Raw genomic sequence first — 26,854 nt, forward strand, 5'->3', positions numbered from 1 at the left:
CCGTGTCTTTTTATACTTGGGAGTTTCCCAGTTCTGTGGGCAACAAAGATCATTCTGGAAATGCAGCACTGACTCACCGTTTGCGGATTCAACGCGGGCTCCAATCCTGGGTTCTCACAGCGCCATCTTGAGTCCCCTCTCGAAACATAGTATTCTAAGTGAATGCAGTTAGACTCAAAACATATGAGGTAATTTATATGACAAAATAATGGTGACAGTAAACAGATCAGACAGTTAGCAAGGGCTGGTCCGGGGGAGGAATACAAACAGGCACCTGAGAATTTCTGTGGCTGATGACAGTTCTATGTCTTGATTTTGGTGGTGGTCTCATGACCATATACATTTATCAAAACCTGCAAAACTGTATACTAAAAAATACATGAATTTTACTGTATGTAGATTGTACTTTAATGAATAATGAAAAAAGAAAATTAGACTGTTAAATAAATGTGTATGAAGCTTTTACTATTCTGCTTCTACAGACTTCAAGTAACCATAGGAAAGTTCCACTCACGTTATTATTTTTGTGAAGAATTTTGGTTTGACTCTTTTAAAAATATAAATATATTTTATTTTTCAAGAATTCAACTTGCCAATTCACTTGCTGAATCAACTTCTTAGTTCACTGTTTCTCCTTGTATACATTTCCTGGGCACCACTTTTCTCCTTGCCAAAATTATTTTATTGAGAGTGTTTGGGGATAAATACTTTTCAATGTCATTTTTAATTAGTCCTAATTCATTAATGATGGCTCAGCTGTGCCTGGAATTCTAGGTGTGCAGTTATACTTCTTCAGCACTTTTGAATATTTTCTTCCTCGTCCTATTGCTGCTATTGATAGTCCACTATTATCTAGTTGTCTTTACTTAGTGGATAATCTGTCTTTTATTTATGGGAGAATATAAAATGTTTTTATTGATATTGATACCCTACAAGTTCAGTAATCTATGAATTCCTTTTTGTTTTCCTTTCTAGTACTTGGAAAATTGTCCATTTACTCTTTAAGCATCACTGGTGGCAGAACACAGTAACACCAAGACACATAAGCCATACTGAATTGCCAAAGGTCAATGAAGGGAAGACCTCACATTTAGACTCCTCAGGGAGCAGTCATATTGAATAGGAAATAGTCCAGGGTAAAAGGACCATAAAGAAGGAAGCAGCATGCCACATAAGTAAGGAAACCAACCTTATATTCTGGGACAGAGGGCTGGCCATACAAGGAGCCTTTGCGTCCTGCTCTATTTAGTTAATTTAGAAATGAGCCATCAGTGCCTTGCTTGTGGAATAGAAACATAGAGCCTTTGAGCTTATTTAGCGAAAGAAAAATACAGGAATTCCAAGCCAGGAAACATACCCATGAGGATTAATTATCATTCTGGTCCTGGGCCAGCATTTCCAGGGAGGCCATTTGAGCTGAGATGATAAGTCCCTCGGAACATAAGGGTGAAATAGAGGGAAGAGATTATGGGTCAGAAGGCAGGGCAGCCTCTCTCAAGACAAGGTTCTGGCTCACCTTTGGCTCCAGGGAGAGTGAGGCAGGGGACAACAGAATCTCCTTTGGGCAGCTCTTTTAATATCAACTCAATATCTACTTCCTCCAGGACCCTGCAGCTTTTATCTTTGCTCCCCGACTCCAGCAAGAATGAAGCAAAGTCTCTGTATCTGAATGCAAGAAGTCAGTCTGGTAACTGCTCTAGGGCTAGAGGGGTCTCTCCCTGGGAACCTGCATGAAAGTAGTAGTTTCTACTAATTCTTCACAGGTGGGAGAACAGGAAAGTAATCTTCTTCCTGTATAGGAAACTACCCAAATTCTGTATTAGCTGTCTGTCTGCATCCACTTCCATCTCTAGGGTAGACCTGCAGATAAGTGGAAGGAATAGAAGGGCCCTAATGTCTGATCTCACTAGGACTTTTCAGACACTTAACCCAACTTGACAAAATTAAACCAACTGAATACTGCTGAACAAAGCCACATTCTTTCTTCCCATTTTGACTGGAGCATCCTTGACCTTCAAACAATCCCTAGGAAAGTCTGAGTGGTCAGACAGCTCAGCTTCTCACCACCTGAGGTAAGGATTTTGTATCTCTTTCAGGGAAAGGTGTGTTTCTAGGCAAGTTGTGTAGGAAAAATGGAGTCCAAAGCATATCCTGAGAACTTAAACTACTCTGTCTGCCAGATTCCCAAGTATAATATTTGGGTTTCATAGCCTGTTCCAATTTGTGTATTCTTAATTTTCTGAACCTAAAAAGAGAAGCAATAAGGACTGTGCTACAGCCGAGGCATGGGTATCTGCTTCCTGGTAGAAATCGTGATACTTGTCTTTAGACCCCGTGTGCCATGCTGGCTTTTGGTAATGCATTTTTGCATCTGTCAGATGATGAATATCCCTCAAAGGGCCATCTAAAAAATGATGATACGCTTATTACATGTTCCCATACCTTTTAACCATTAAGGTACTAATGGCCCCATAAAAGGTCAGTGGAAACCAGTGAAATATTAAAACATAGACGCCATAATGTGGAGAAATGATTTATAGAAGGATGTTTCACTTCAAAATCTTTAGCTGCATGTTCAGAGTTGGCTTTATCTGTCCAGTTTCACGATGCACAGAGACTCCTATCAGTCTTAGGCCCTGGTCTTCCTTGGCTTCTCCGTGGCATTGGGTACCACAATTCCAACAGCTGCTTTCCAGAAAAGGAGTTCCTCTCTATCACTGTGATCCTTCTATCAAGTTTAAATGTTCTAGCCCTGCAAAAGGGAGAGTGAACATCTGGTCAAAGGCAGAAGAGAGGATAAAATTATTGAGCATGATTACAGCATAAAATAGATGCTCTTTTGTTCCCTTTCACCATTTCTCCCAAACACAAACATCCCATTCTTCCTAGGAAGGACCTCATATATTATATTTCTAAGCCCTTCCAAGCTCACATCCTGATATAACCTGTTTTAAATAAACACATTTGCATTGATCCTAAAGTATTTAGCTCTAAATGCAACACCTCCTCAAACACAACATTCACTTGTTTCAGACAGTCCATCATCCCTTCTCTTTCAAGCTTCTGTAGGGCTGGCTAAGAGAAGTAATTGAGGTGGACAAGTTTTAGTCCACTAATAAGGCTTTCATCTACCGCCTTGAGTACTGCAAACAAATGTGGCTGTTAGCTCTATGGAGAAGGAGGGGAAGTGCTTTACTGAAATCCAATCTCTGTATGTGTTTGGAATTTCATATCAAAACAGGTCTGTGAAGAAAACTAACTGAATAGGTCCAAGGATAATCTAGGGTGTGTGTGGCAGAATATTTCTTTAATCTTAAGAGAAAGATAATTTAATTTTTCTGGAAAGATACATGTTCAGGTTTAATGTCTTAAATAAGATTTTATGCATCACTTAATGTTTAGTTATTATTGTGATATCTGTTCTCCATTTAGATGGATCTTTTATTAAAATACTATGAAAAAAGTCAGACATTCAGAAATCAAGAGGAAAAGCCAATTATCAGTGGAAAGGGTATTATCTCAGTGGATTCATGTCCTAAGGTGCCCTGATGTTACAAAACTAGATTTCATCTTAGAAAAAATTCATGGAGTATCCATCTTGTTCTAGGTAATGAAAGAAGCCACAGCATGGAGCTCTGGAACTCCACCTTGGAAAATGCCTTCATCTTGGTGGGAATTCTGAATGGCAGTGGGTCTCCTGAAGTGGTCTGTGCTACAATTACTGTCCTGTACATGTTGGCCTTGACCAGCAATGCCCTGCTGCTCCTGGTCATCACAGTAGAAGTGCAGCTCCACGTGCCCATGTACCTCCTGCTTGGGCAGCTCTCTCTCATGGACCTCCTGTTCACATCTGTTGTCACTCCCAAGGCCCTTGCAGACTTTCTGCGCAGAGAAAACACCATCTCCTTTGGAGGCTGTGCCCTTCAGATGTTCCTGGCACTGACAATGGGTGGCGCTGAAGACCTCCTACTGGCCTTCATGGCCTATGACAGGTATGTGGCCATTTGTCATCCACTGAAATACATGACCCTCATGAGCCCAAGAGTCTGCTGGCTCATGGTGGCTACATCCTGGACCCTGGCATCCCTAAGTGCCCTAGTATATACGGTGTATACCATGCACTATCCCTTCTGCAGGGCCCAGAAGATCAGGCATCTGCTCTGTGAGATCCTACCCTTGTTGAAGTTGGCCTGTGCTGATACCTCCAGATATGAGCTCATGGTATATGTAATGGGTGTGACTTTCCTGATTCCCTCTCTTGCTGCTGTACTGGCCTCCTACACGCTAATCTTATTCACTGTGCTCCATATGCCATCAAATGAGGGGAGGAAGAAAGCCCTTGTCACCTGCTCTTCCCACCTGACTGTAGTTGGGATGTTCTATGGAGCTGCCACATTCATGTATGTCTTGCCCAGTTCCTTCCATAGTCCCAAACAAGACAACATCATATCTGTTTTCTACACAATTGTCACTCCAGCCTTGAATCCCCTCATCTACAGCCTGAGAAATAAGGAAGTCATGGGGGCCTTGAGGAGGGTCCTGGGAAAATATATGCTGCTGGCACACTCCACGCTCTAGGGAGATCTCCTGGCTATCTTCCAAAAGTCTTTCTCCTCAAAGTCAGAAAATGGATGTTATGAATCAAATACTAATGGTAAAATTAATACAGTGCAGACTATAGCATTCAATAGAAAAGTGAAGGAATGTAACTGGATTTGTCAAATGCTCTTTCAGTCTTCTCTCCATGAAGTATAGGGCATGATTTATATTATCTAAAATTACTCTTCACTCTATTTAAAATTTACTCTTTGTTTTTCCAGGAAGGTACTTAGTTAAATGGGTCCCACCTTGGGACATGACCTCTATCTAACCTTGGAAGTTTGTATTGGATCAGAGAAAGGAAAGTTTCAAGTGGGCGGCCAAACATCAAAGGGGAGATGTCCGGAGATCTGCACACATTCAGACCAAGTGATCTTATTAAAAGAATTATACAGACTTCTTGTCAAATGCCCCAACTGGTAGTAGATTGCTTGTATTTGCATTGTACTCACTCTTTTTTTTCTCTTTCTAAACATCGGCCACATGAAATATGTCAACAAGTGTCTTTGCTTGTTTGTTTTTGTTTGTTGGTTTTTGACATGGAGATATTTTATAGTTCCTAAAATTCAATTATTAATGAAATGAAGAAAACAAGGTGAAGGCAGTCTATAAGCAAAGTTTATGATAAATAACTCTGCTTATTTCTTGCTAATTAAAAACACAAGCAAAATAGTGATTTTTCCATTATCCAAGGCTAACTTGTAACATTCCAACAATTGCAGTGTTCACATGTGTGGTGGGTGTGGGTATATGAGTGTCTGTGTGTTTGTGCTCAAGAAGGAGAGGACAACATAATGCATTTTCTCACCAGCTTAATTATGCTGCACTACTATGAGTTTGTAAGTCTAAGAATACTGAAAACAAAAGGTGTCTACAAAAGCTGTGAGTTGCATTTTGAAACTTAAAAACAATTTAAAATAATATGGCTAATTAAATGACACTGTTTTGGAGGATATGGCTGTCAGAAGATTGCTAACACTTTTTAAGTCAATTCTGTAGTAATTTAAAACAGTGACTGATACTAGGTTCAGAAAGTATAGTGTATATCATGTTTGGAAGGCAAGGCTGAGTAGAGATAGTTCCTACACATATTTATATAAATTTCCTTCCATTTTAATACAGGCATGCATTTTACTGATTTGATGTGTGTGTGTAAAACAGATTTTTAAAACCTACTAGCATATGGTTATTTTTCCCTATGGTATATAACAGCAGTATACAGCACTGCAAAGAGTCTAGGGTCTATTATCAGCGTCCAGAGTTAGAATTCAATACCCCCCACTTAGTTCTATAACTTTGAGCATATTACTTGTTTGTGCCCAAGTCTGCGAGTTTGCAAGTCTTGTGCAAAGTGTAAATTGACATTAACAATAAGACTTACTTTGTAGCGTTGTGAGAATTAAACAAGTTAGTAAACATAAATATAAGGCATCTTTATATTTGTAATCAGCATGTGTCATATAGTAAGTATTTAATAAGTTTAACACCTACAGAATAAATGGCCCTGAAAATACAGTTGAGTGATAGTAAAACATGGGTGTTTTGTAATATTATTAGCTATCATGGTTTTACGTTTAACATTGTTGTGTGTGTGTGTGTGTGTGTGTGTGTGTGTGTGTGAAATCAGTAATGTCCGTCTCTCGGATGTAGGACTTTTTTTTTCTGTAGAAAATTCCTATGAGTGAAATTACTGAAACAGAGGTTAAAAATCTATTTAGTACCCTTGATATGAAAAGACAAATAAGTTTTTTAAAAAATGTTAAATATTTTGCATTCTTAACAGCAACATATAAGAGTTTAACCCACTACATCTTTTTTCTTGTTAAATTTTACATATAAATAGTCTTCACTAATTGATAACGTATAATATTTGTTTAGTTTGCTTAAGTAACTTGTTCACATTTTTCTTATCAGTTTGTTGAAGTTCTTTACAGGTTAGGAACACAGAGACTTTGTTATATTTGTGGTAATAACTTTTTTTCAATTTGTTATTTGGCTTCTAATATCTTCACAGTAGATATTTTTTAGACAGAGAAATATTTAAAATATTTGCATAGTGAAAGATATATTTTATGTTTTCCAGTGATTTTTACTGTTAGGATATAATTTTCTATTCTCATTGACATCTTTTCTGTCTGTTACACAGTCCAATTTAGGTAACAATTTATATATTTTACATATTTTGTCACCCTATCATTTGTTTAACTTTAAAAATAAATGTCTAATTTTTCTTTTCATGTGAAAATGATATTTTAACTTTCATCAAAGCTACCATTTTTCCAGTAATATTTTAAAGCAATCCTTTGGTTTTCTTCTTCTTCTTCTTTTTTTTTTTTTTGTGAGCAACATGGCTGTTTATTCACCTGGGTGCTGGTGGGCTAAGGCCAAAAAGGGCATTAGCAAAGGGCAGTGGGATAGGAGTTGGTTTTATAGGTTTGGGTAGTTTTTTGGGGGGTGGGGGTGTTACAGAATAAGTTCAGTTACAGTGGTGGGGGTAGGGGCAAGGAGTACACAAGTTCAGTTACAATGGCAGGGTTGGGTGAGAGGTATTTACATGATCATAAGAACATTTAAGATGGCAGGGTTGGGTGAGGGGCTTGTGGGAAGCTCTGCTGGGCGATTAGGGACAATGGTGAACGCAGGCAGGGACTGGGAGACTTCAGCTGAGGCAAGCAGGGCTTCAGACTTTCAGGCTCCAGACTTGCATATGGAGACATGACATATCTATCTTTTTATATATGGAGAGAAAGAATTAGAGAAGAGGGGGTGATAACCGGTTTTAGGGGGTGAGGGCGAAGTTTCTCAAGGCTTCTTCCAGCAGGATTGGGGGCAAGGTGGAAACCTAAAAATGGGAAAGAATTTAAACCGCTGGGAGATTTTGGGGAAAGGGGTAAAATTGTGGGGTTGTTAGAAGGAGCATTTGTCATATTGACTGATTGGTTATTGCTTGTATACGATTTTATAGGAATTGAGAGATTAATTGGAAAAACAGCATTTAAATAAGAGAAGGAGAAGGAGTATTAGAGAAGGTTAACTGTGTGGAGGGAGAGCTTTTGTTTTTATGGTGTGTGAGGAAGCTCGTGGTATTTATAAGTAACCGCTCATTTTATTTAACAAGATTGGGTTTGAGCAGAGAACGGGAGCCAGATTGAGTCAAATATTAGCTGTAATTGCCTGGAGGAAACATGTAAACCAGCAACTTAAACAAAAGTCAATCAGGACAGTGAATCTGAGCACAGTCAGACAGAAAATAACAGAAACAGACTTTCTGAGGTGTGGTTTAAGTAGTAGGGGCAACTGCATAAAGGTGGAGAAGCGAGGGGCTGAGTTTGTGAGGTGTAAAGAGAAAACTTTGGAGGTTGTGAGAGCTGGAGGGTAAATGGGGCATAGCCTGTGATTCTGAGGGATTTTAAGAGTATTAGGGCAGCAGCTGCTGCTGTGCGTTGTCATGAGGGACAGCCCAGGACTGTTAGGTTAAATTGTTCAGATAAAAAGGCTACAGGCCATGGGTCTGGCTCCTGTGTGAGAATTCCGACTGCATAGCCCTGGATTTTAGCCGTATATAATGAAAAAGTGTTGAGACAGGTTGGGGAGAGCTAGTGAGGGAGCAGTTTTTAGAGCTGTTTTTTAAGGAGCAAACCGAGGAAAGGATTTAGGATTAATAAGATTAGATAAGTTTTCTTTAGTGAGTTTATACAATGGCTTAGTTAGAATAGCAAAACCTGGTATGCACAGGTGAAAGTAGCAACCACACCCGGGATGGAGAGAAGCTGTTGTTTGGTGTATGAGGTTGGGGTTTGGGAAATTAACTGGATACAGTTGGCAGGAAGGGCATGTGTATGCTGGTGAAAGATAATAACAGATGGGGAAGAAATGTGGGCTTTGGAAGGGGATACACAATACCCCTTTGAGTATAGAAGCTGAAGAAGCAGGAGGGTGAATTAAAAGTCCGTATTGCAATACAGGGTGATAACAGGCTTTACATTTAAAGCCTGTTGTGGCATTTGGTACTGGGGCTGGGCAGGGTAAGGGTGGTTAGGTTTTAAGGGGATGATGAGGGGTGAGTGACTTGTAGCAACGCATGGGAAGGCAGTGTTTTACATCCTAGGGTTAAGGTTGGGGAACATAAGGGGACATATTGAGGGAGGTATGGGTTTGGGAAGGAGGGCGGCAATGAGGTGTGAATGTAGCCCAGGAACAGTTAAAGAGGCAAACAATTTTGTTCGGATATCTCGGCCTAACAGGGGAACTGAACAAGTGGGGATGATTAGGAAAGAATGTGGAAAGGAGTGCTGGCCTGATTGACACCAGTCCTGGGGAGTTTTGAGAGGCCTGGAGGCCTTGCCATTAATTCCCACAACAGTTATGGAGGCCAATGAAACAGGTCCTTGAAAAGAAGGGAGCGTGGAGTGGGAGGCCCCCGTGTTGATTAAGAAGGGGATGGACTTACCCTTCACCGTAAATTACCCGAAGCTTGGCATCCATGATGGTCCAGGAGGCTTCCAAAATGCTCGGGCAGCGTCAGTGTTTAGCCGCCAAGCCTACAATTGGAGCTTCAGGAGCTCTGGGAGCAGCAACGTAAGTCAGACAGTCGACTTTCTGTGGGGGCCCCCGCACAGACGGGGCAGGGCCTAGGAGAAATCCTGGGCTGCGGGCATTTCTTGGCCCAGTGGCCAGGTTTCCGACACTTGAAGCAAGGTCCAGGAGGGGTGGCTGGATGCGCTGCAGTCTGGGCGCTTTGAAATCTTTGTGAGCCGGTGGAGAGGCTGAGGTTTGTCTTATGCAAGAGGCAAGCATCTGTAGTTCTGAGACAAGCTGCCGCCGGGCAGACTTTTTCCTATTATTGAACACCTTGAAGGTGGGGTTGCTTAATTCCTGTTGTGGGGTTTGAGGGCCAGATTTTACTTTTTGTACCTTTTTGTAATGTTGGGGTTGACTGGGTGATAAAATGCTTGGTAAGTGTTTTTTTAGGGGTGAGAGAAGTAAGGATGACATTTAAGTCACTCCAGTTGAGGTTATAGGACTGGGTTAAGTACTGGAGAATTTGATGAAAAGGAGCCTAACTGGTGGCCAATTTGGAAAGGCTCGATAAAGGAAAAGGAATGTGCACCTTAACTATGCCTTTGGCTCTAGCCACCTCTGGAAGGGGGAATTGTTGGGGAGGGCAGAGGAGGTAGCAGCAGGACTAAACTGTAAGCTGGGAGTCGAGATTAGGGAGGGATTGGTGTGTAAAAACATTCCTGGACATAGGGAATTTCAGACCATTTGCCTGTGTTGCGACAAAAATTGTTTAAATTTTGTAAAACAGAGAGGTTGAAAGTGCCATTTTTGGCCATTGGAGCTGCTGTTTAATTTGTATTGTGGCCATGCAGTGTTACAGAAGATGAGACGTTTGGGTTTTAGGTTAGGAGACAGTGAAGAGGCTTGAGGTTTTTTTTAGAACACAGGCCAGTGGAGAGATGGGAGGGATAGAAGATAGACGATATAGCCCATGGTTCTGGAAAGGCAGCAGAGACAAGGAAAATGGGCATGCAACCCAGCTGCTCAAAAGGCATCCCTAGTTGAGCCTGGGTTGAACCTTGTCATTGGTGGGTGGTCAAAGAGAGTGTCCTCTACGTTGACCTGCATGAGCCGGGTGGGCAAGTGACTAGGGTGAACGTCTCCACGATAGTCAAGCCCCTGAGGAAACTGGGTCCCTGGATCCGTGACCTACGTAGGATTTTCCAGTCATGAACCTCACAGAAGAACCTCGTTTACCTGACTTTCCTTGTTTTTGTGGTGGAAAAAGGACGAAACTGAAAGGGGGAGGAAGTAGAAAGGAAAAGACAAAAGGATAGGAAAGCAAAAAAGAGAGACTGCTTACCAAAATAGCCGGTGGTGTGCATCTGTGGGCTGGTCTGATGACCCCAGGTTGGTAGGTAGATCTCTTCATGGAGGGAGCACAAGAACAGGGACGGGGATTTGGTCTCCTGCAGGAGTTCCTGTGCCCCGGGTTTCTGGCACCTAATGTTGAAAAACTCACGCTTTGAATGCAGAGACCTTCCAAACAGGCTTTGTGTGAGCAACATGGCTGTTTATTCACCTGGGTACAGGTGGGCTAAGGCCGAAAAGGGCATTAGCCAATCCTTCGGTTCTCTATTAATTGATTCTATTACTTTCATCAGACAGGTTCCAATAAGGTATATTTTGGCTAACTATTCAGTTATAGCTCCTTTCTCCTCTTTACTCTTTGAGAAGACATTTTATTCTGCCATTCACATCTTCATAGCTCATTTGCAATTTGATTGTGAATATATTTAACTGATAAATTAATTTGATAATTTGAGCATTTTTACAATACTCAGCCTTGCCTTCCTGAACATGGTGTACCACTATACTTCCTGAACCTAGTCTAAAGCAGTTTTAAAATGACCATTTCACACCATCATTCTCGGCTGATGCCTTGCCTCACACTTCACTAGAACAGAAGCAGTTGGCTACAAAGCCCCTCTCCAAATATTCTGCACACCTGTGCCTGCATGTACACTTACTGTTTTCCCTCATTATAACTGCTTGAACCAGGAGGTGGAGGCTGCAGTGAGCTGAGATCACACCATGCACTCCAGCCTGGGCAACATAGTGAGATTCTGCCTCAAAAATAAAAATAAAAATAAATTTAAAAAATGAGAAGCCTTTCCATGACTCCAATCCCCCTCAGTTACTGTGGCATTATTTTTAGCTTCTCTTGGCAGGAAAAAAAAATAAAAGGGGAGTATCTATGCCCATTTTATCTTTTGCTGATCTTCTATTTACATCTCAACACACTTTGAATCAAGCTCTGGTCTCTTTCTATGAATCTGTTTTTTTTGTTGTCAAAATTATCATTAACGTGCTAAATAAACTGTTCACCTCAATATTCTCCTCCATCAACCTTTCAGCAACATTGATATAATTGATCACATCCCTCTGTTGGGGAATTTTTCTTCTTTTGGCTTCCAGACACCACACATCCCTGGCTTGCCTCTTTAATCCCTACCCTTTTTTTTGCCTTATCTTTTTCTTTCTGAATGTTTCCACATTTCGATGATACTAATATAGAATTCCCTGTCTTCTCAATCAAGAATCACTTCCTGAGTAATTTCATCCACTTAATAATAGATTTAAATTCTGTCCATATACTTTTGAGTCCCAAAGACCACACTACTTGCATAATGCACAGACTCATATATCTAAATGACCACTTCCTACTAATACAAATTTTAAACTTAAAGTATAATTTTGATTCATCACCCTACTGATCTGTTCTTCCCTCAGTTAGTTCCACCTAAATTAATAGCATTACCATCCACACATGTGATCAAACTGAAAGCTTAAATATAAACACTGTTTTCTCTCTTTGCCTTACCACATTAAAAGTAAATCCTATGGGCTTCATGCATACAGTAGACTCCACATATGTGTACTTCTCGGTTTCCCTACAAACGTCTCAGTCCAAGTCACCATGACTTGTTTACTGTTGCTCCACGATACATTCCTAATCGGTCTTTCTTTTTCCACTCTTGCCCCAAGATAATCTTTTTTCACCCCCTAGTACATAGACTGATCTTCGTAAACATAAATCAGGTCAAGCCATTTTTTCCATACAGATGCCCATCATCTAGTTTCTGCCAACTTTTCAGCCCAAGTCCGAAACTGTGCTCCCTGACACTCACTCTAATCTCAACCCATTGACCTCTGTGCTGTCCATCATATAGTCCAAAATTGTTCCTGCTTTAGGGCCAATTAGTAGCTATTCTCCTAGCCTATGATCTCTGTTAAAGCTTGTTTTAGTACTTCAGAGTATTTAGTTCTCATCTTAAATGTTAACTTCTCAAAGAAGTTACCAATGCAGATAGCATGCACCCAAACCAAAAGGCATCACGGCACACTTCGTTTTATTGTCTTCATTGCACTTAAAATTATATTAAACTTCCTTATTTTATATTTTAGTTTACTTGATGACTCTCTGACTTGACCCTCCAAAATGAAAGCTCCTTGAGAGCATGAACTATGCTTTGTGTTTGTCATTGTTTTTTCTCCATAAAATCTAGGAATACCTGTAGCATAATATCTATAATAACAATGTGAAAATTATAGGAGCACGAGTGTGTGTGTGTGTGTATCTCTTTGCTGAAGAAATAGAGGACTATGCCATGATCCTAAATAAAAATACTTATTATTTTTTATTTGAGGATGTTAATCTTTTAATAAATAACCTATAAATTCAATGTATCAAATCAAAAACATCATGGCATATTAAAAAGTGGATTTTCACAAGGTGAAAAATAGAAAGGTTGAATAATGAAATACCGTGGAAAATAATTGATTCATTGCCTCTTACCCCTACAATATACCTCTACTTGGTTAACTCTTTGCTAGTCAGTTTTTGAGCACAGTTGCTTGAGCCTAGAAGTTTGAAGCTGTAGTGAGCAATATATCTGCCTCTCCATTCCAGCCTGGGTGACAGGGTAAGACTCCATCTCAAAAAAAAGAAAAAAAAAGTATAGTGAGATAGTGAGAAAGAATCCAGGACAGAACCATTCAGTTCTCAACTTAAAGGTTGCCTTCTCTGGAATGCATTCTGTATCTTTGCTAAAAGTCTGTAACTATGTGACTCCATCATTCTGTGGCAATAATGTTTGCCAAGATCAGTAATGACATAATTGACACATTTAGTAGGCTTTTATCAATACATAAAACTCCTCAGACATTTAGAAATCTTTTCCAAAAGGTCTCTTTACTTTTTTTTTTTTTTGCTAATTATCTGAGTTTTTATTTTTATTTTTTTAATTGTACTTTAGGTTCTGGGGTATCTGCACAGATCATGCAGGGTTGTTGCATTGGTACTTACATGGCAAGGTGGTTTGCTGCCTCCATCCCCCATCACCCACATCTGGCATTTCTCCCCATGTTATCCCTCCCCAACCTCCCCACCACCCGCTGTCCCTCCCCCACCCTCCCAACAGATCCCAGTGTGTTGCTCCTCTCCCTGTATACATGTGTTCTCATTGTTCAACACCCACCTATGAGTGAGAACATGTGGTGTTTGATTTTCTGCTCTTGTGTCAGTTTGCTGAGAATGATGGTTTCCAGATTCATCCATGTCCCTACAAAGGACATGAACGCATTTTTAATGGCTGCATAGTATTTCAACGTCTCTTGTCACTCCTGACATGATTTTATTTGGCTTTTCCTCCTGAATTTCTGATTCTTGCTGCTCCAGGCTTGATTAGCTACTCTTCACTTCCCCAGAAATGTTGGTAAGTCCAGGGTTCTGTCCTGTATTCTTTTTATTTATTTTTTTGAGGTGGGGTTTTGCTCTGTCTCACCCAGGCTGCAATGCAGTAGTACAAATATTACTTAACTAGAGCCTCAAACTCCTGGACTCTTGGACTTCTGGACTCAAGCAGTCCTCCCAACTCAGTCTCTCAAGTACATCTTTCCCATTATCTTTCTGCAATGTCAAGTCTCATCCAGGATTTCATTACAGATTTAAATCGGGATCTTTCAATAATTATATATTTGTGTGTATGTATGTGTATATACACATATATATGAAGCTATATATATACACACATCTCTCATATATATGTCTATACACACATACACATGTGTATACATATACATATATATGCATAATTATATATGTGTGTATACACACATACATACATATAAGTAGGTGTAAAGTTAGAAAAATAGTGAGCTATAAGGTTCATATATATGTGAGAGAGAGAGAGAGAGAGCGCGCATCCATCTTCATCACCCTTATGGTCTGCTGTAGGACCAGATACTGGCATTTTAATGAAACCACCTGTACATTTGGTTTTCTGGTTAAAATTTGTTATACATCTTTAAGAATATTAAGTTGCATTTCATTTATTTAACATGCAAATTTATTTCTCTGGTCCATATCTCTCTCCTGAACTCCAGCTCTATTCATTAATTCAAGTCTATTTCTTGAGCAGCAACAGTGGCTGCACATTTTATTACAGTGGTAATATAGAGATCAGCAAAATGGTCACATTCTTTGCCATGGAGCTTACAATCTATGGAAGAGTCGAACTTAAGCAAATAATTGCATCCATCATTTATATTAAAAGTTATCTTATTACCTAAAAAGCAGCATAAATGTTTTCGTGTGTTAAGAATCACCTAGAACCTGTTATAAATGGAAATTCTTGGGATAAACTTCCCCACCCTACCCTGTTCTGAGAAACATTTTTAACAAACTATCTAGGCATCACTGTGGGTCACGTTATGCAAAACTACAGCCTACATTATGAAGCTCAAATGCCTTTCCTGTAGTTTCTAAGGCATAAAAAGTGCCCCAGACTTCCTTTTCTTACATTTATCTTCAGTTTTCATCACCACCTCACAAATCCTCTAATCTTCAGTTTTCTCAGAATTACATGCTAGGAATTCTTTAGTATTGAACTCAAGGCACCTCTAAATTTGCACCTTTTGTCTTTTCAGCCTTATAGCTCACTATTTTTCTAACTTTTACATGTACTTTTGGAAAAATTCCACCATTTGTTACTCCTCAAATGCGCTCTCTTTTCAATTTCAGAAATTGTTAAATTTAGAATCCAAGGCCATGTTAGAAATATGACACCATAAAACTTTGTTTTTTATATGTGTAGCCCTAGCTTCATAAATGTACCTAGGATATATAGTATGTGTTCAAAAGATATTGGCAGGAGTATGTTCTTATATTTGTGATAGTTATATTTATTAGTACTTTGGTATTGATGTATAGTTATATTCCTACTTGTTTTAACTTCCTTATTAGCTTGTATGGGCCAGGAGAGAAGTGACTGTCCGTCCGTCCTCCCTCCCTCCCTCCCTTCCTCCCTCCCTGCCTCCCTCCCTCCTTCCTTCCTTCCTCATTTTTTCCCTGCCTTTATTTTTTCCTTCCCTTGCATTTTCTTTTCTTTCTTTTAATTTATTTCCTGTGTCTACTAAGGTGCCTTGCTCTGAATAGGTAATTTGTTGAATTGCCTTTTTGAGAAAGATATAGGAAAAGAGAAAACTAAAGTGAAATGGAAAAAATTAACAAGAAAATAACTTCTCTCCAAATCCCTAAAATGGTCATCATAATTATTTTGCAGTTACTCTCCTGAAAGCCCCTTTGACATCCTTGTTCCTTAAACTGTAAATTATGGGGTTCAGCATGGGTGTCACTGCTGAGTAGAACACCGAGATCGTTTTATCCCTTTCATTCATTATCTTGGAGTTTGGCCTCATGTAAGCAAATATTGCTGAGCCATAGAAGAGAACAACAACAATGAGATGGGAACCACAGGTAGAGAAGACCTTCAGCCTTCCCTCCCTGGACTGCATCTGGGTCACAGTGGAGATAATATTCCAGTATGAGACAAGGATGAGGAAGACAGGAGCCAGGAGGATTACCACACCCATTGCAAAGATGGCCATTTCTGTGCTGTAAGTGTCTGCTGAAGCCAGCTTCAGGAGGGCAGGAGGTTCACAGAAAAAATGGTTAATGATATGACTTCCTCGGTAAGGTAGACGCAATGTGAATGTGGTGTCCACCAGAGACACAAGTGCTCCACTGGCCCAGGACCCTATAGCCAGCTGAACACATACCCAATGTGTCATAATGGTGGAGTAGTGCAGGGGCTTGCAGACAGCCACGTACCGGTCATAGGACATCACTGCCAGCAGTGCACACTCTGTACATCCAACCAGAAGTAAGACAACAATCTGTGTTGAACATCCAGCAAAGGAAATGCTTTTCTTCTTCACCAGGAAGTGGATTAACTCCTGGGGGACAGTGGTAGTAGAAAAACAGAGATCAGCAAAGGACAAGTTTCTAAGGAAAAAATACATAGGTGTGTGGAGTCTGGAGTCAATGTGAATGAGTACAATGATCAGCAGGTTTCCCAGCACAGTGAGCAAGTAAATAATCAGGAAAATGAAGAAAAGCAGAACTTGTGTCTCTGGATCCTGTGAAAGGCCCAAGAAGACAAATTCATTCACATAGCTTTTGTTCTCTTCTCCCATCAATGTTTATTCCTGTTTATAGGTCAGCAACAAGAAAAGGAACACACATTGATCAATTATTTAAAAACTCCAAGTAACGTACATATTTTATTAATCAGAGTCCAAAGCTGAACTATTGATTTTTGTCTCTTAATAGCTTCCACATGAAAAAAAAAAAAACCTGCATTCTCCTTTTGCTCAATAGCTTTGACCATTAAAAACCATTTCTGATATTTTCCCTTTGAATCTTTTAGGAACACTCTTAGGGGAGAAATCATCCTGCGTGTGCTACATGAGTAAGCCTTGACTGGACCACCTAATGGTTTAGAGTTCTTAGTGATGTCTTCAGCACTCATTACAGTGCATCCTTCCTTTTATGTAGGTTTGGGATGCAAACAAAATGATTTGCTTTAAACCAATTAGCAATATACTGTAAACTGTTTTTTATACCGTAAACTGTTTGACAACATTTATGAAGGCTAATTTTAAAAATTATGTTAGCAAAGTGATCCCAATGAAGCACTCTGAGCAGCAATGGAAAATTATGATTAGTGTAAAGGAAAATGTCATAGTCTGTGATCCTGTCCCTTGTCCAAATTCTCCTGTCATTTATTTTCAACACGTAAAGGGTGCTGAGGCACATCAATAAAAATAGCTGCTTCACTAGGAGTTATGCTCAATAACATCGTCAAAATATCCTCTAATCTGTCCTCTGTATTCTTTCTTTTGTTTTTTTGCACAGGGTCTTTGGCAATAATAATACTAATTATTTTGTATTGGGCATTCTCCTGGTATTAGTCATTATTGATGTTTGTTTGTGTTCACTGAAAAAAAATCCTCTTTAAGTCAATATGAGGTAGTTATAATTATCTCCATTACACAGTTGATGAGACAAAGGCTCACAGGAATTCTCAAACTTGTTCCTGTGAACCCTGCTTGTTATTTCTGTATTCTGCAATTATTTTTCTTTCTTCCTCAAAAACTGCTTGCAGAGATTAAACTTTTTTACACGGTTCTATCTCTCACATCCACTTCTGAGAGACAAGCCCACACAGTGTCTCCATTTCCATGATTTTAGGACTAAGCCACAATAACAGAGTGGTCAATAGGCACAAAATAACAGTCAGGCATATTTTAACAGTTATTTTTCAACACTTGTAGAGGGTCTTATCTGCTGGGCAATAGGAAGTATTAAAGGAATAAATATTGAGAGAAGTGACAAACATTATTTGTAGATAATTTGATGATATATCTTGAAAGAACCAAAGAGCCAATTCAACCCTGATAACTGACTGGAAATGTGGTTTGATGCAAGATGAGCAACTAAAACTTCTTGTGTTACTATGGACCAAAGATAACAAATAAAAATTAAAGCAAAAAGAATTCCTTCAGAAAAGGAACAATACCTAAATTTAACAAGGTATGCACAAGAAAGATCCAAGACCTATTTAAAGAAAAGTGTGAAACATGATATCTGAATAGATAAATAGATACAGTGATTTTATAAATAGAACCACAAGGTCTTATTTAAAAAATTCACTGTAATTCCAACCATATTTACAGAGAATTTTTATAAAGGAATTTAACATATTTATTCCAAATTTTATCTAAATGAGTAATTCAATTATAAAATATATTGTAAATTTCCTCTTATTAATATAATGAATACTGAATAGACAGAAAAAATTTAAGCAATAAATAGAGTGTAGGAACATATCTCTTTATATATGGAAATTTAATACATGATAAATGTGGCATCCTAAATAAATGTAGTTCTTTAAAAAAAGGACAATTACTTCTTCACTTTTAAATTATTTACATATGTATGTATATTCATGTGTATACACACATAATGTAAATATAAGCAATAATTCAACCCAAATGTATTGAATTTTTTTTAATTCAGATTTTTGGTGGGAATGGAGATTGGTATAGCCATTATGGAAAATGGTATGGAAGTTTCTAAAGAAATTAAAAGTGGAACCACCATATGACCCAGCAATCTGTCTTCTGGGTATATATCAAAAGGAAATGAAGTCACCACCTAGTAAAGATATCTGCACTCCCATGTTCAATGCAGTATTATTCACAATAGCAAATATTTGAAAACAATGTGTTTGTCAATGGAAAATACACACACACACACACACACACACACTCTTACACAGTGGAATACTATTCAGCTTTAAAAAAGAATCAGATCTTGCCATTTGTCACAACATGATCAACCTGGAGAACATTATGCTAAATGAAATAAGCCAGAAACAGAAAAAATCTATAGTGTACAATCTCACTTGTATGTGGAATCTAAAAAGCAAAAATTAAGTATACAGAGATAGAAAACAAAACAGTGGCTAACAGGGACAGGGCTGGGGTTGGAGGCAGAAATGGGAAGATGTAGGTTGGAGGATAAAAGGAACAGATATGTAGAGACCTAATGTATAGTATAAGGACTGTCAGTAGTAAAATTTTATTGTATTTGAGATTCATGCTAAATGAGTAGATTGTGTCTGCTCTTGCCATAAACATGAAAAATGGGTAACTACATGAGATAATATGTATGTTCATTTGCTTCGCTAGGTTACGTTTTTTACTTATTTATATATTAAAATATATTTTATAAATAAAATATAAATATATTATATATATATTAAATATAAATAAAGTAAAATATATTTTAATAAAAGTCAGCTTCATATAAAACATATAGTCTGTTTTTCTGTCTAGCTAATTATCTCTCTCTCTCTCTCTCTCTCTAATTTCTGGATGATGAAAGCTTTTCTAAACAGGTATCCAAAGAAATCATAAAGGAAAATGCTAACAACTTGACCATTTATAAGTCAGATTTCTATGTAGTAGATGCCACTACAATATAAGTAAAATAATCTGGGAACATATTTGCAAACAATTTTAAAAGAATTTTAAATTATTTTTAATATATAAAGACCTCTTAAAAATTAGTAATGGGCAGAGAATGGTGGCTCACACCTGTAATCCCAGCAATTTGGGCGGCCAAGGTGGGCAGACCACAAAGTCAGGAGTTCGAGACCAGCCTGACCGACATGGTGAAACCCCATCTCTACTAAAAACATAAAAAATTAGCCAGATGTGGTGGCATGGGTCTGTAATCCCAGCTATGCAGGAGGCTGAGGCTGAAGAATCGCTTGAATCGAGGAGGCAGAGGTTGCAGTGAGTTGACAGAGCAAGCTTCTGTCTCAAAAAAAAAAAATTAGTAATAAAAGACCTATAAATCATTATGCATGGACTTTAATTCCTGTCCACAAAATAGATAAAACTGAACAATGAACATGAAACAAGAACATGTACATTAATACAACAAATGAGATATAATATTTATAATATTTTACCTTTTAGATAAAATTCCAAAGGATATTACTTTTAAGTTTGATAGTATAGCAAGATTACTATGATAGGTTATCAAATGAAAAGCCATCATACTTTATATGTGATATATCATTTTAAACTTTTAAATGAAGTGTAAATGGGTGAGTATGTTTGGTACATACGGGTATTTGTGGAATGTTTATATTTCTACAGATGTTTCTCCTACAATGAAAGTCCACTCATCATGAACTGCTATTGGCTGTAAGGGGGCGGCACAGCTCACTGATTAGCTCTGGAGGTTCCAAAGCTGTACTGAATGAAGGTTTGAATTCTGGCTTCTCTAGTTGATGTTTGGCCAACAGCAAATTACTCAGCTTTTCTGGGCCTAGCTTTCTTCATCTGTAAAATGCTGTTGTAAGTAATACATATCTAATAGTATTCATGTAAAGATTAAATAAAATATAAACCATTTAAATAATTAAGGTCAGTAAACAAGCCTAGCTCATTATATTATAAAATATCCCATTATAAAAATGGGCTCATGATCTAGAAGTAACTTAAAAAAGTATAAAAATAGCCATTAAGGACAAAGCATAGTAACACATGACTGATGTGTTTGAGTGAGGAAGATGATTATTGTCATTAATTATTTTGACCTTCAGTGTTCTTTTATTTTTTATTTATCCTTTGAGGTTGGAACTGTGTTGCTAGCAAAATTCAAAGTCAAGGCCAAATATGGTAAGAGAGAATGAGAGGCATCTAAGCATATAGAATAAAGGATAAGGGCAAGCACTGGTTAATTTAATCAGATTAGTCTATCTTTTTTGAAAAAACTTTTTTATTTTGTTAAATTTTCAAACATATAAAGTGGAAAAAAACAGTAAACTAAAATCTCAGGTACCTAGTAATGGGATTGCTGGGTTATTGCATTTTAGGTTTTGGGGTACATGTGCAAAACATGCAAGATGGTACTCTCTTGCATGTTCTGCACATGTACCCCAAAACCTAAAATGCAAAAAAAAAAAAAAAAACCTCAGGTACCTAACAATAAGATTCAAATGTGCTGACCAATTTTACTTAATTTATTAGAGTTTGATTATAATAACAAAATATATTTTAAAACAACTTAAAAACTCCTTTATTATTAAAGGTCTAAAAATTAAGATTGTTATATAGGTCTAACAGTAGAACCTAAACTTTCCCCAAAATTAAAAGTTAAAAAAAAAAACCATACATAAGGATTCATAGAAATTCAGTATTAAATTATAGCAGAAATGTTTGTATACATGGCTTGGAGATTCATAGAAAATAAACTGTTAATAGGGATTACCTCCAGGGAAGTGGAATTCTGTTGGGAACAGGGCAAATGGCTGGAGGGAGACTTTCATTTTTTAATGCATATCTATATTGTTTTATTTTATAACCTAGATTGATTTTTTTAAGCAAAGAAATAAAATTAAAATAATTAAAAATAAGTACATTTAAAAATAAAATGTGAATAAATTATAATGATACAATATAGACAATATAAACTGTAACTAACAATAATGATAATGTGAGAGTGTTGCAAAAACAGAAAGACAAATCGTTGGATCAGAGTGAAATCAAAATCAACAAAGGCTGCCTAAGAATTAAATATATGCTAAAGTGAACATTTTCAATAGAAAAGTGATCATTTGGACCCTTCTTATTTCTTTATCCTCATCTCTTTCCCTCTTTCTGTCCTCCAACTTTACATTCTGCAACATTGCACACATCCTTTCCTAAAGTTGCTGTTTATTGAGATGCCTTGTATTAAGCTCTTTGCATGCATTATCTCATTTGATCTTCAGAATGTTCTAACTGCCAATTTTATGTAGATAATGGAACTGAGGAGTAAGGTGATAAGGTAATATTCTAGGAGTGAATACCTGGGATTGGGCCCCAGGTCCCCAGATTCAATTCTCACTCTCTTCATCACTACACATATTGCCTCTTTTTTGAAAATCTAATAATTTTGAAATAATAATTAGGGAGATAAAGCAGACTGAGAGTGAAATCAAGCCAACTCTTATTTTGCTGTACACTAATACAACACAGTTTTAAGCTTTTCTTAAAACTTATTAATTTTTTCTTTTTTTCTTGATTTTGTTTTTATTCCATTAGTTCCATTATCAAATATTCTCAGTATCTCTCACTTTAAAGAGAAAAAACCAGCACAAGTCACAATAGCCAAGAGTTGGAAATGTCTATCAAGCAATGAATGGATAAACCAAATTTGATATGTACAAAAAATGGAATATTATTTAGCCTTTAAAAAGAAGAAAATCTTGTCACATACTACAATAAGGAAGAATCTTGAGGGCAATTACACTAAGTGAAGTAAACAAATCATAAAATTACAAATGCTGAACGATTCCACTTACATAAAGTATTTAAAGTAGTCAAACGTCATAGAAACGGAAGGTAAAGTGATGGTTTGCAGTGGCTAAGGAGAGGGAGAAATGGGGCATTATCGAATGGGTATAGAGTTTCAGTTTTGCAAGATGAAAAGCCTCTAGAGTTCTTTATACAGCAATATGAATATAGTTAGCACTACTAAGCTGTGTGTACCTAAAAACGGTATAGATGATAAATTTTGTGGGGTTTCTAAAGCAAATTTAAAAAAAATTATATTATTTGAAAAAAGAGAAAGCCACCAAACCTCCCTTGGTTCTATTATTCCTTGTATCCATTATATAGATTTTGTTTATTCTTTTATTATTAAATTTATTAAATACATGTTCAGCACTTACTGCTTCTACTTTGTATCACATCAGTGATCTCTCAGATCCTTTCAATCTCATTTTTGTTTCCATAATTTTATCTATGATCCTATCAAAGCCATTATGTTCTTGTATCCTGTATCCTCTTCAGTCTTTATGAGACTTGGTATAATTTAACTATAAATAGTTCTGAAACCTGTTTTTTCTGTGATTGTAGGACATTATATCTTACTGCTTTTCTTATTGCATTCTACTAATCATGTTCTCTAAACCCCATTTCCAAGTTAATACTTCTGTTTTTTCTAGACTGCCTATATCTCATATGGAAAAAGAAATGACAAAAATGCAAAATGATACTACTAGAAAATTGTTAATGCTTATCTCAGCTTCTTATTTTAAACAGCTTTATTGACATATGATTGACATGTAAACATTGTATATATTTAAGGTGTACAACTTGATATTTTGATAGGTATACGTTGCAAAATGATCACCACAATCAAGCTAATTGACATATCCTTTTCACACAGTTACTATTTCCTTTTACATCCTGTGGTGAAAAGACTTAATTTAAGATTTACCCTCCTAGTAGACTTCGGTCCATAACACATTATTATCAACTATATTCACCATGACGTGCATGTACATTAGATCTCAAGGTTTTACTCATTTTGCATAAATGAAATTTTAAACTATTTGATCACTCCATTTCTTCCATTCTTTTACTTCTCTTCCAATTCTTTGAGTGGTTTCTCTACTACCAATATGCACAAAAATCATTTTTGCCTCTTTCGTCACCTTTTATTCCAGGCTTCAGCCAAAAATACTCTGCAGTGTCCTAAATTTCACATTTCCCACAGAAACATTCTGGCTTCTTTGGCTTTAACCATTCATTAATTGCCTAGAGACAGCTTTAATGTGACTACTTTCTAAAATTTTTTTACTTAGTCTAGAAGGCATTATTGACCTTTATCTTCACAATGTTTAAAAACTATTCGTACATACTTCCTTTCATGCAGTTGTTACAGTCTTTTATATTCATTTACCTGTTCGTCTCCCTGGACAGAGTTGCTGTTTGAAGGTAGTGTAACATAAATCACTTATTTCTATCATCTGTATTTTAATATCACCTGACACACTGTGGGGTTTTAATAAAAGTTAATTTAATCAATGAATAAGCAGACTCATGCCTAGACCCACACCAACATATTAATTCCCTCAAGGAAAGTGTGACCTGGGGGTGTGGGAAGATCTTGACTTAGAAAGTTCCAGGGTTGATCACCCAGTGAAAGGGAGATTATGGACACACTGTCAGCAACATCTCCATGAAGAAGGGTGAGGTCAGTGTGACAGAGACTAAGTATAGGGAAGAGAGCAGCATGCCTTCTCATGCAGACTACCATGCTCACACAGCCTGGTGGGGCCATCCAGGGACATCTGACTACAAGCAGTTTCTGTCTGTGTATCTGGGGCAGGAGGCTTAGGTTCTATCCTAATCTTGCTGACTCTCAATGCCTAAACTCACATGGTTAAGAAGAATGAGAAAGGGAGCCTTGAATGGGGTGCACTGAGACAACAAGGGGCAGAGGAGAATCTGCAATAAAATTAGCTTTTATAGCAGAAGGAGAGGCAGTGGGTATCCATAGCCCTTGCAGTCACACTCTGGTATCCTTGGTCAAGGAGAAGTTGCAATACAGGATTTATGAGGCCATTACCTAGGAGAAGCAACAAAGAAGAGCACAAATTCTCTCCAGAAGCCAGATGATAAAGAGAAAGAAGCAAAAGAAGGAAAGGCAAAGTCCTCAGGAACAGAATCAAGATTTCACACTCCTTAAGAGAATTAATTACTCCTCCCCATTCTAACAACTCCCACCTGGAGCACTGGCATGAGGCAAGCACAGGACACAGTGCAGTGATGAAGAGATAAGCAATGAATGAAGAAAGTTGTGCTTTCTGCAGGCTGCTAATCCATATCCTACTAGGCACCCTCCACTGTAATTTACCAAATATGCTGAGGTGGGGACTTCATCTGGGCCAGGTCTTATTCTAGCTCAACTCAAGAACACCATCTTATTAAAGGACACAGTCCAAAAATTCACCTGGGAACAAGTCTAGGGGATTTCCTTAAAGGTAATCTTTAAACCCGAGGCCCCAAGAGCTGTTATAATCAGGATATTCCCTGGAGCAGTCAGTGCTGCTAACTTTTTAAACCCTTCTACAGTAAGAGATATCCATGGGTATTTTTAATTGTAATCTCAAACTGAAATACCTGAATCTCATCAAATGTCAGGTACTAGATTAATGTTTCTCAAACCAACCTATGGACATCAGGGGTCTCCCAAGTACTTTGTCACAATTTTTAAAATAGGGGTTTCAGTAATGATGATAATGTAAAAGGTAACTGATATAAGTATATTCTGCATCTGGATGATGCCTGCTAAACTAAGAACTGCCAGAGGATTCAAAACTCTTGTATGCATTTGTACTCAAAATGCTCTAATTATCTTCTGCTAATGGGGGAAACACACTCGAGCTACATGGTGCAGTCCAGGATGTCATGACTGTTTAAATGAAGCTTTATTGTATCTATCAAAATACAGAAGAACAATGTGAAAACTAAGTCAGCACATAACACAGGACCATATAAACATGTCCAAAGGAAAATTCTTGATTTTTCCAGAGTCTTCCTTTTGAGTCTTCCCCAGAATCCACAGCATTGCTCAGGCCAAAGACTTAGCAAGCATATTTCTATCCTCTCTTTTTTAACTTCGCACATCCTGTATACTCAGGTCTTGGCATCTTCTCTGCTTCTCTATTGCTACAATCCTAGTTCAGTCCATCATCTCTAACCTGGGATACTGCAAGAGAGCCAACCTCACTGATTGGTTTTCCTGCTTCCATTCTTGTCCCCACACTTCATTACAACACTCAAAGTGACCCTCCAAGACATAGTATCATCATGGGTTTCCACTGAACATAAAATCAATCACTCTTTTAGAACTCCCAAGGCTTCCATGGTTTAATTTGTGTTACCTAAAAAGATAAGTTCACCTGGAAGCTCTGAATGTGACCATCTTTGTAATAAATATCTTTGCAGATGTGATTAAGGCAAATCTCAAGATGAGATAGTCTTGGATTAGGGTGGGCCCTACGTCCAATGTCAGGCATCCTTATGAGAAGAGAGGAAGATAGAGACAAAGGGAAGAAGGTGACATGAAGAGGTGAAGATTGAAGTTATGCTGCCACAAGCTAAGGAAGCCACCAGAAACTGGAAGAGGAAGGACCACCTTTGGAGGGAGCAGAGACTATAGATTGACTGCAGACGTCTGTCCTTCAGAACTGAGAGGATACATTTCTGTTGTTTTAAGCCACAGAGTTTGTGGTAACTTGTTATGGGAGTTGTAGGAAACTAATACATATGACCTACTGGTCTGGCCTCTGCCTGTTTCAGTGACATTCATTACCACTCTCTTGTCACTCAGCCTCCAGACACACCTTCCTCTGCACTGATCTTAAACATCGTATTTTTATCCAAGCCGTTAGACTCCCTATTCTGTCTGCACCCTTTTCCTTCAACTCTTTCCTTGGTTGGTTCTCCACCTTTTGGTCACAGCACAAATGTTAATTTCTTTGAATGTAAGATGTCCTTTAACCATTAGGTAGCCTTTCCACCTACTTAAAATTGCAATCCACCTTCCCTTGTTTTTATTTTCTCATAGTACTTATTAACATCAGACATATTATGTGTTGTGCTTATTTGTTTATTTTGTATCACCCCCATTCAAAATGTAAGTTCTAGAAAAGAAGGAATTGTGACCATAGTTCATTGCTATGTATTTAGCATCTAGAAGATTAATAAATAAATTAGATGGACTCAATCTGTTACTAAAATTGATATTATATGAGTTGATTAAATACAAAAGTAATGGTCATACAACCTGCGGCATAAGTGAAAGAAAATTTATTACCTTTAAAGTGTGAAAAAGTGTTTGTTCTAGAAAACGTGGGTATTTCCCAGAACAATGTAACTATGGTAACTTGTTAGTGTCTCAAGTGCTATACATTTATCTAGACACTGCTGCACAGTCACTGATGGTCTGGCATCTAGTCAGAAGTTGGCACTTTCATTTAAAAATTATTGCCACTAT

The 26,854-nt window shown here is 37.8% G+C and overlaps 2 protein-coding genes across 8 annotated transcripts in view; one reads left to right on the plus strand and one right to left on the minus strand.

Annotated features, from left to right (window-relative positions):
* Window positions 1–25,944, plus strand: part of LOC100408224 (olfactory receptor 2AG1) — an 89,609-nt gene extending 63,665 nt beyond the window's left edge. The window contains exons 1-4 of one of the 7 annotated variants that reach the window (XM_035265674.3): window positions 1,605–2,072; window positions 3,608–3,992; window positions 4,137–4,221; window positions 4,821–6,844. In XM_035265674.3, coding sequence (XP_035121565.2) covers window positions 3,628–3,992; window positions 4,137–4,221; window positions 4,821–4,832 — 462 coding nt within the window. In that variant the 5' untranslated portion in view covers window positions 1,605–2,072; window positions 3,608–3,627 and the 3' untranslated portion in view covers window positions 4,833–6,844. Of the gene's footprint in view, window positions 1–975; window positions 1,067–1,604; window positions 2,073–3,607; window positions 4,678–4,820; window positions 6,845–25,803 lie in introns of those variants that run through there. The other 6 variants (XR_013523277.1, XM_078340409.1, XM_078340407.1 and 3 more) reach the window with 6 other exon arrangements.
* Window positions 15,506–16,797, minus strand: LOC100407863 (olfactory receptor 2D3-like). Its single transcript, XM_002759283.6, has one exon. It carries the CDS (start codon window positions 16,636–16,638, stop codon window positions 15,715–15,717), a length of 924 nt encoding a protein of 307 aa, XP_002759329.1. The 5' UTR covers window positions 16,639–16,797; the 3' UTR covers window positions 15,506–15,714.
* Window positions 25,945–26,854: the final 910 nt, after the last annotated feature.

The sequence above is a fragment of the Callithrix jacchus genome, chromosome 10 (genome assembly GCF_049354715.1).
Source record: "Callithrix jacchus isolate 240 chromosome 10, calJac240_pri, whole genome shotgun sequence".
NCBI classification, from domain to species: domain Eukaryota; kingdom Metazoa; phylum Chordata; class Mammalia; order Primates; family Cebidae; genus Callithrix; species Callithrix jacchus.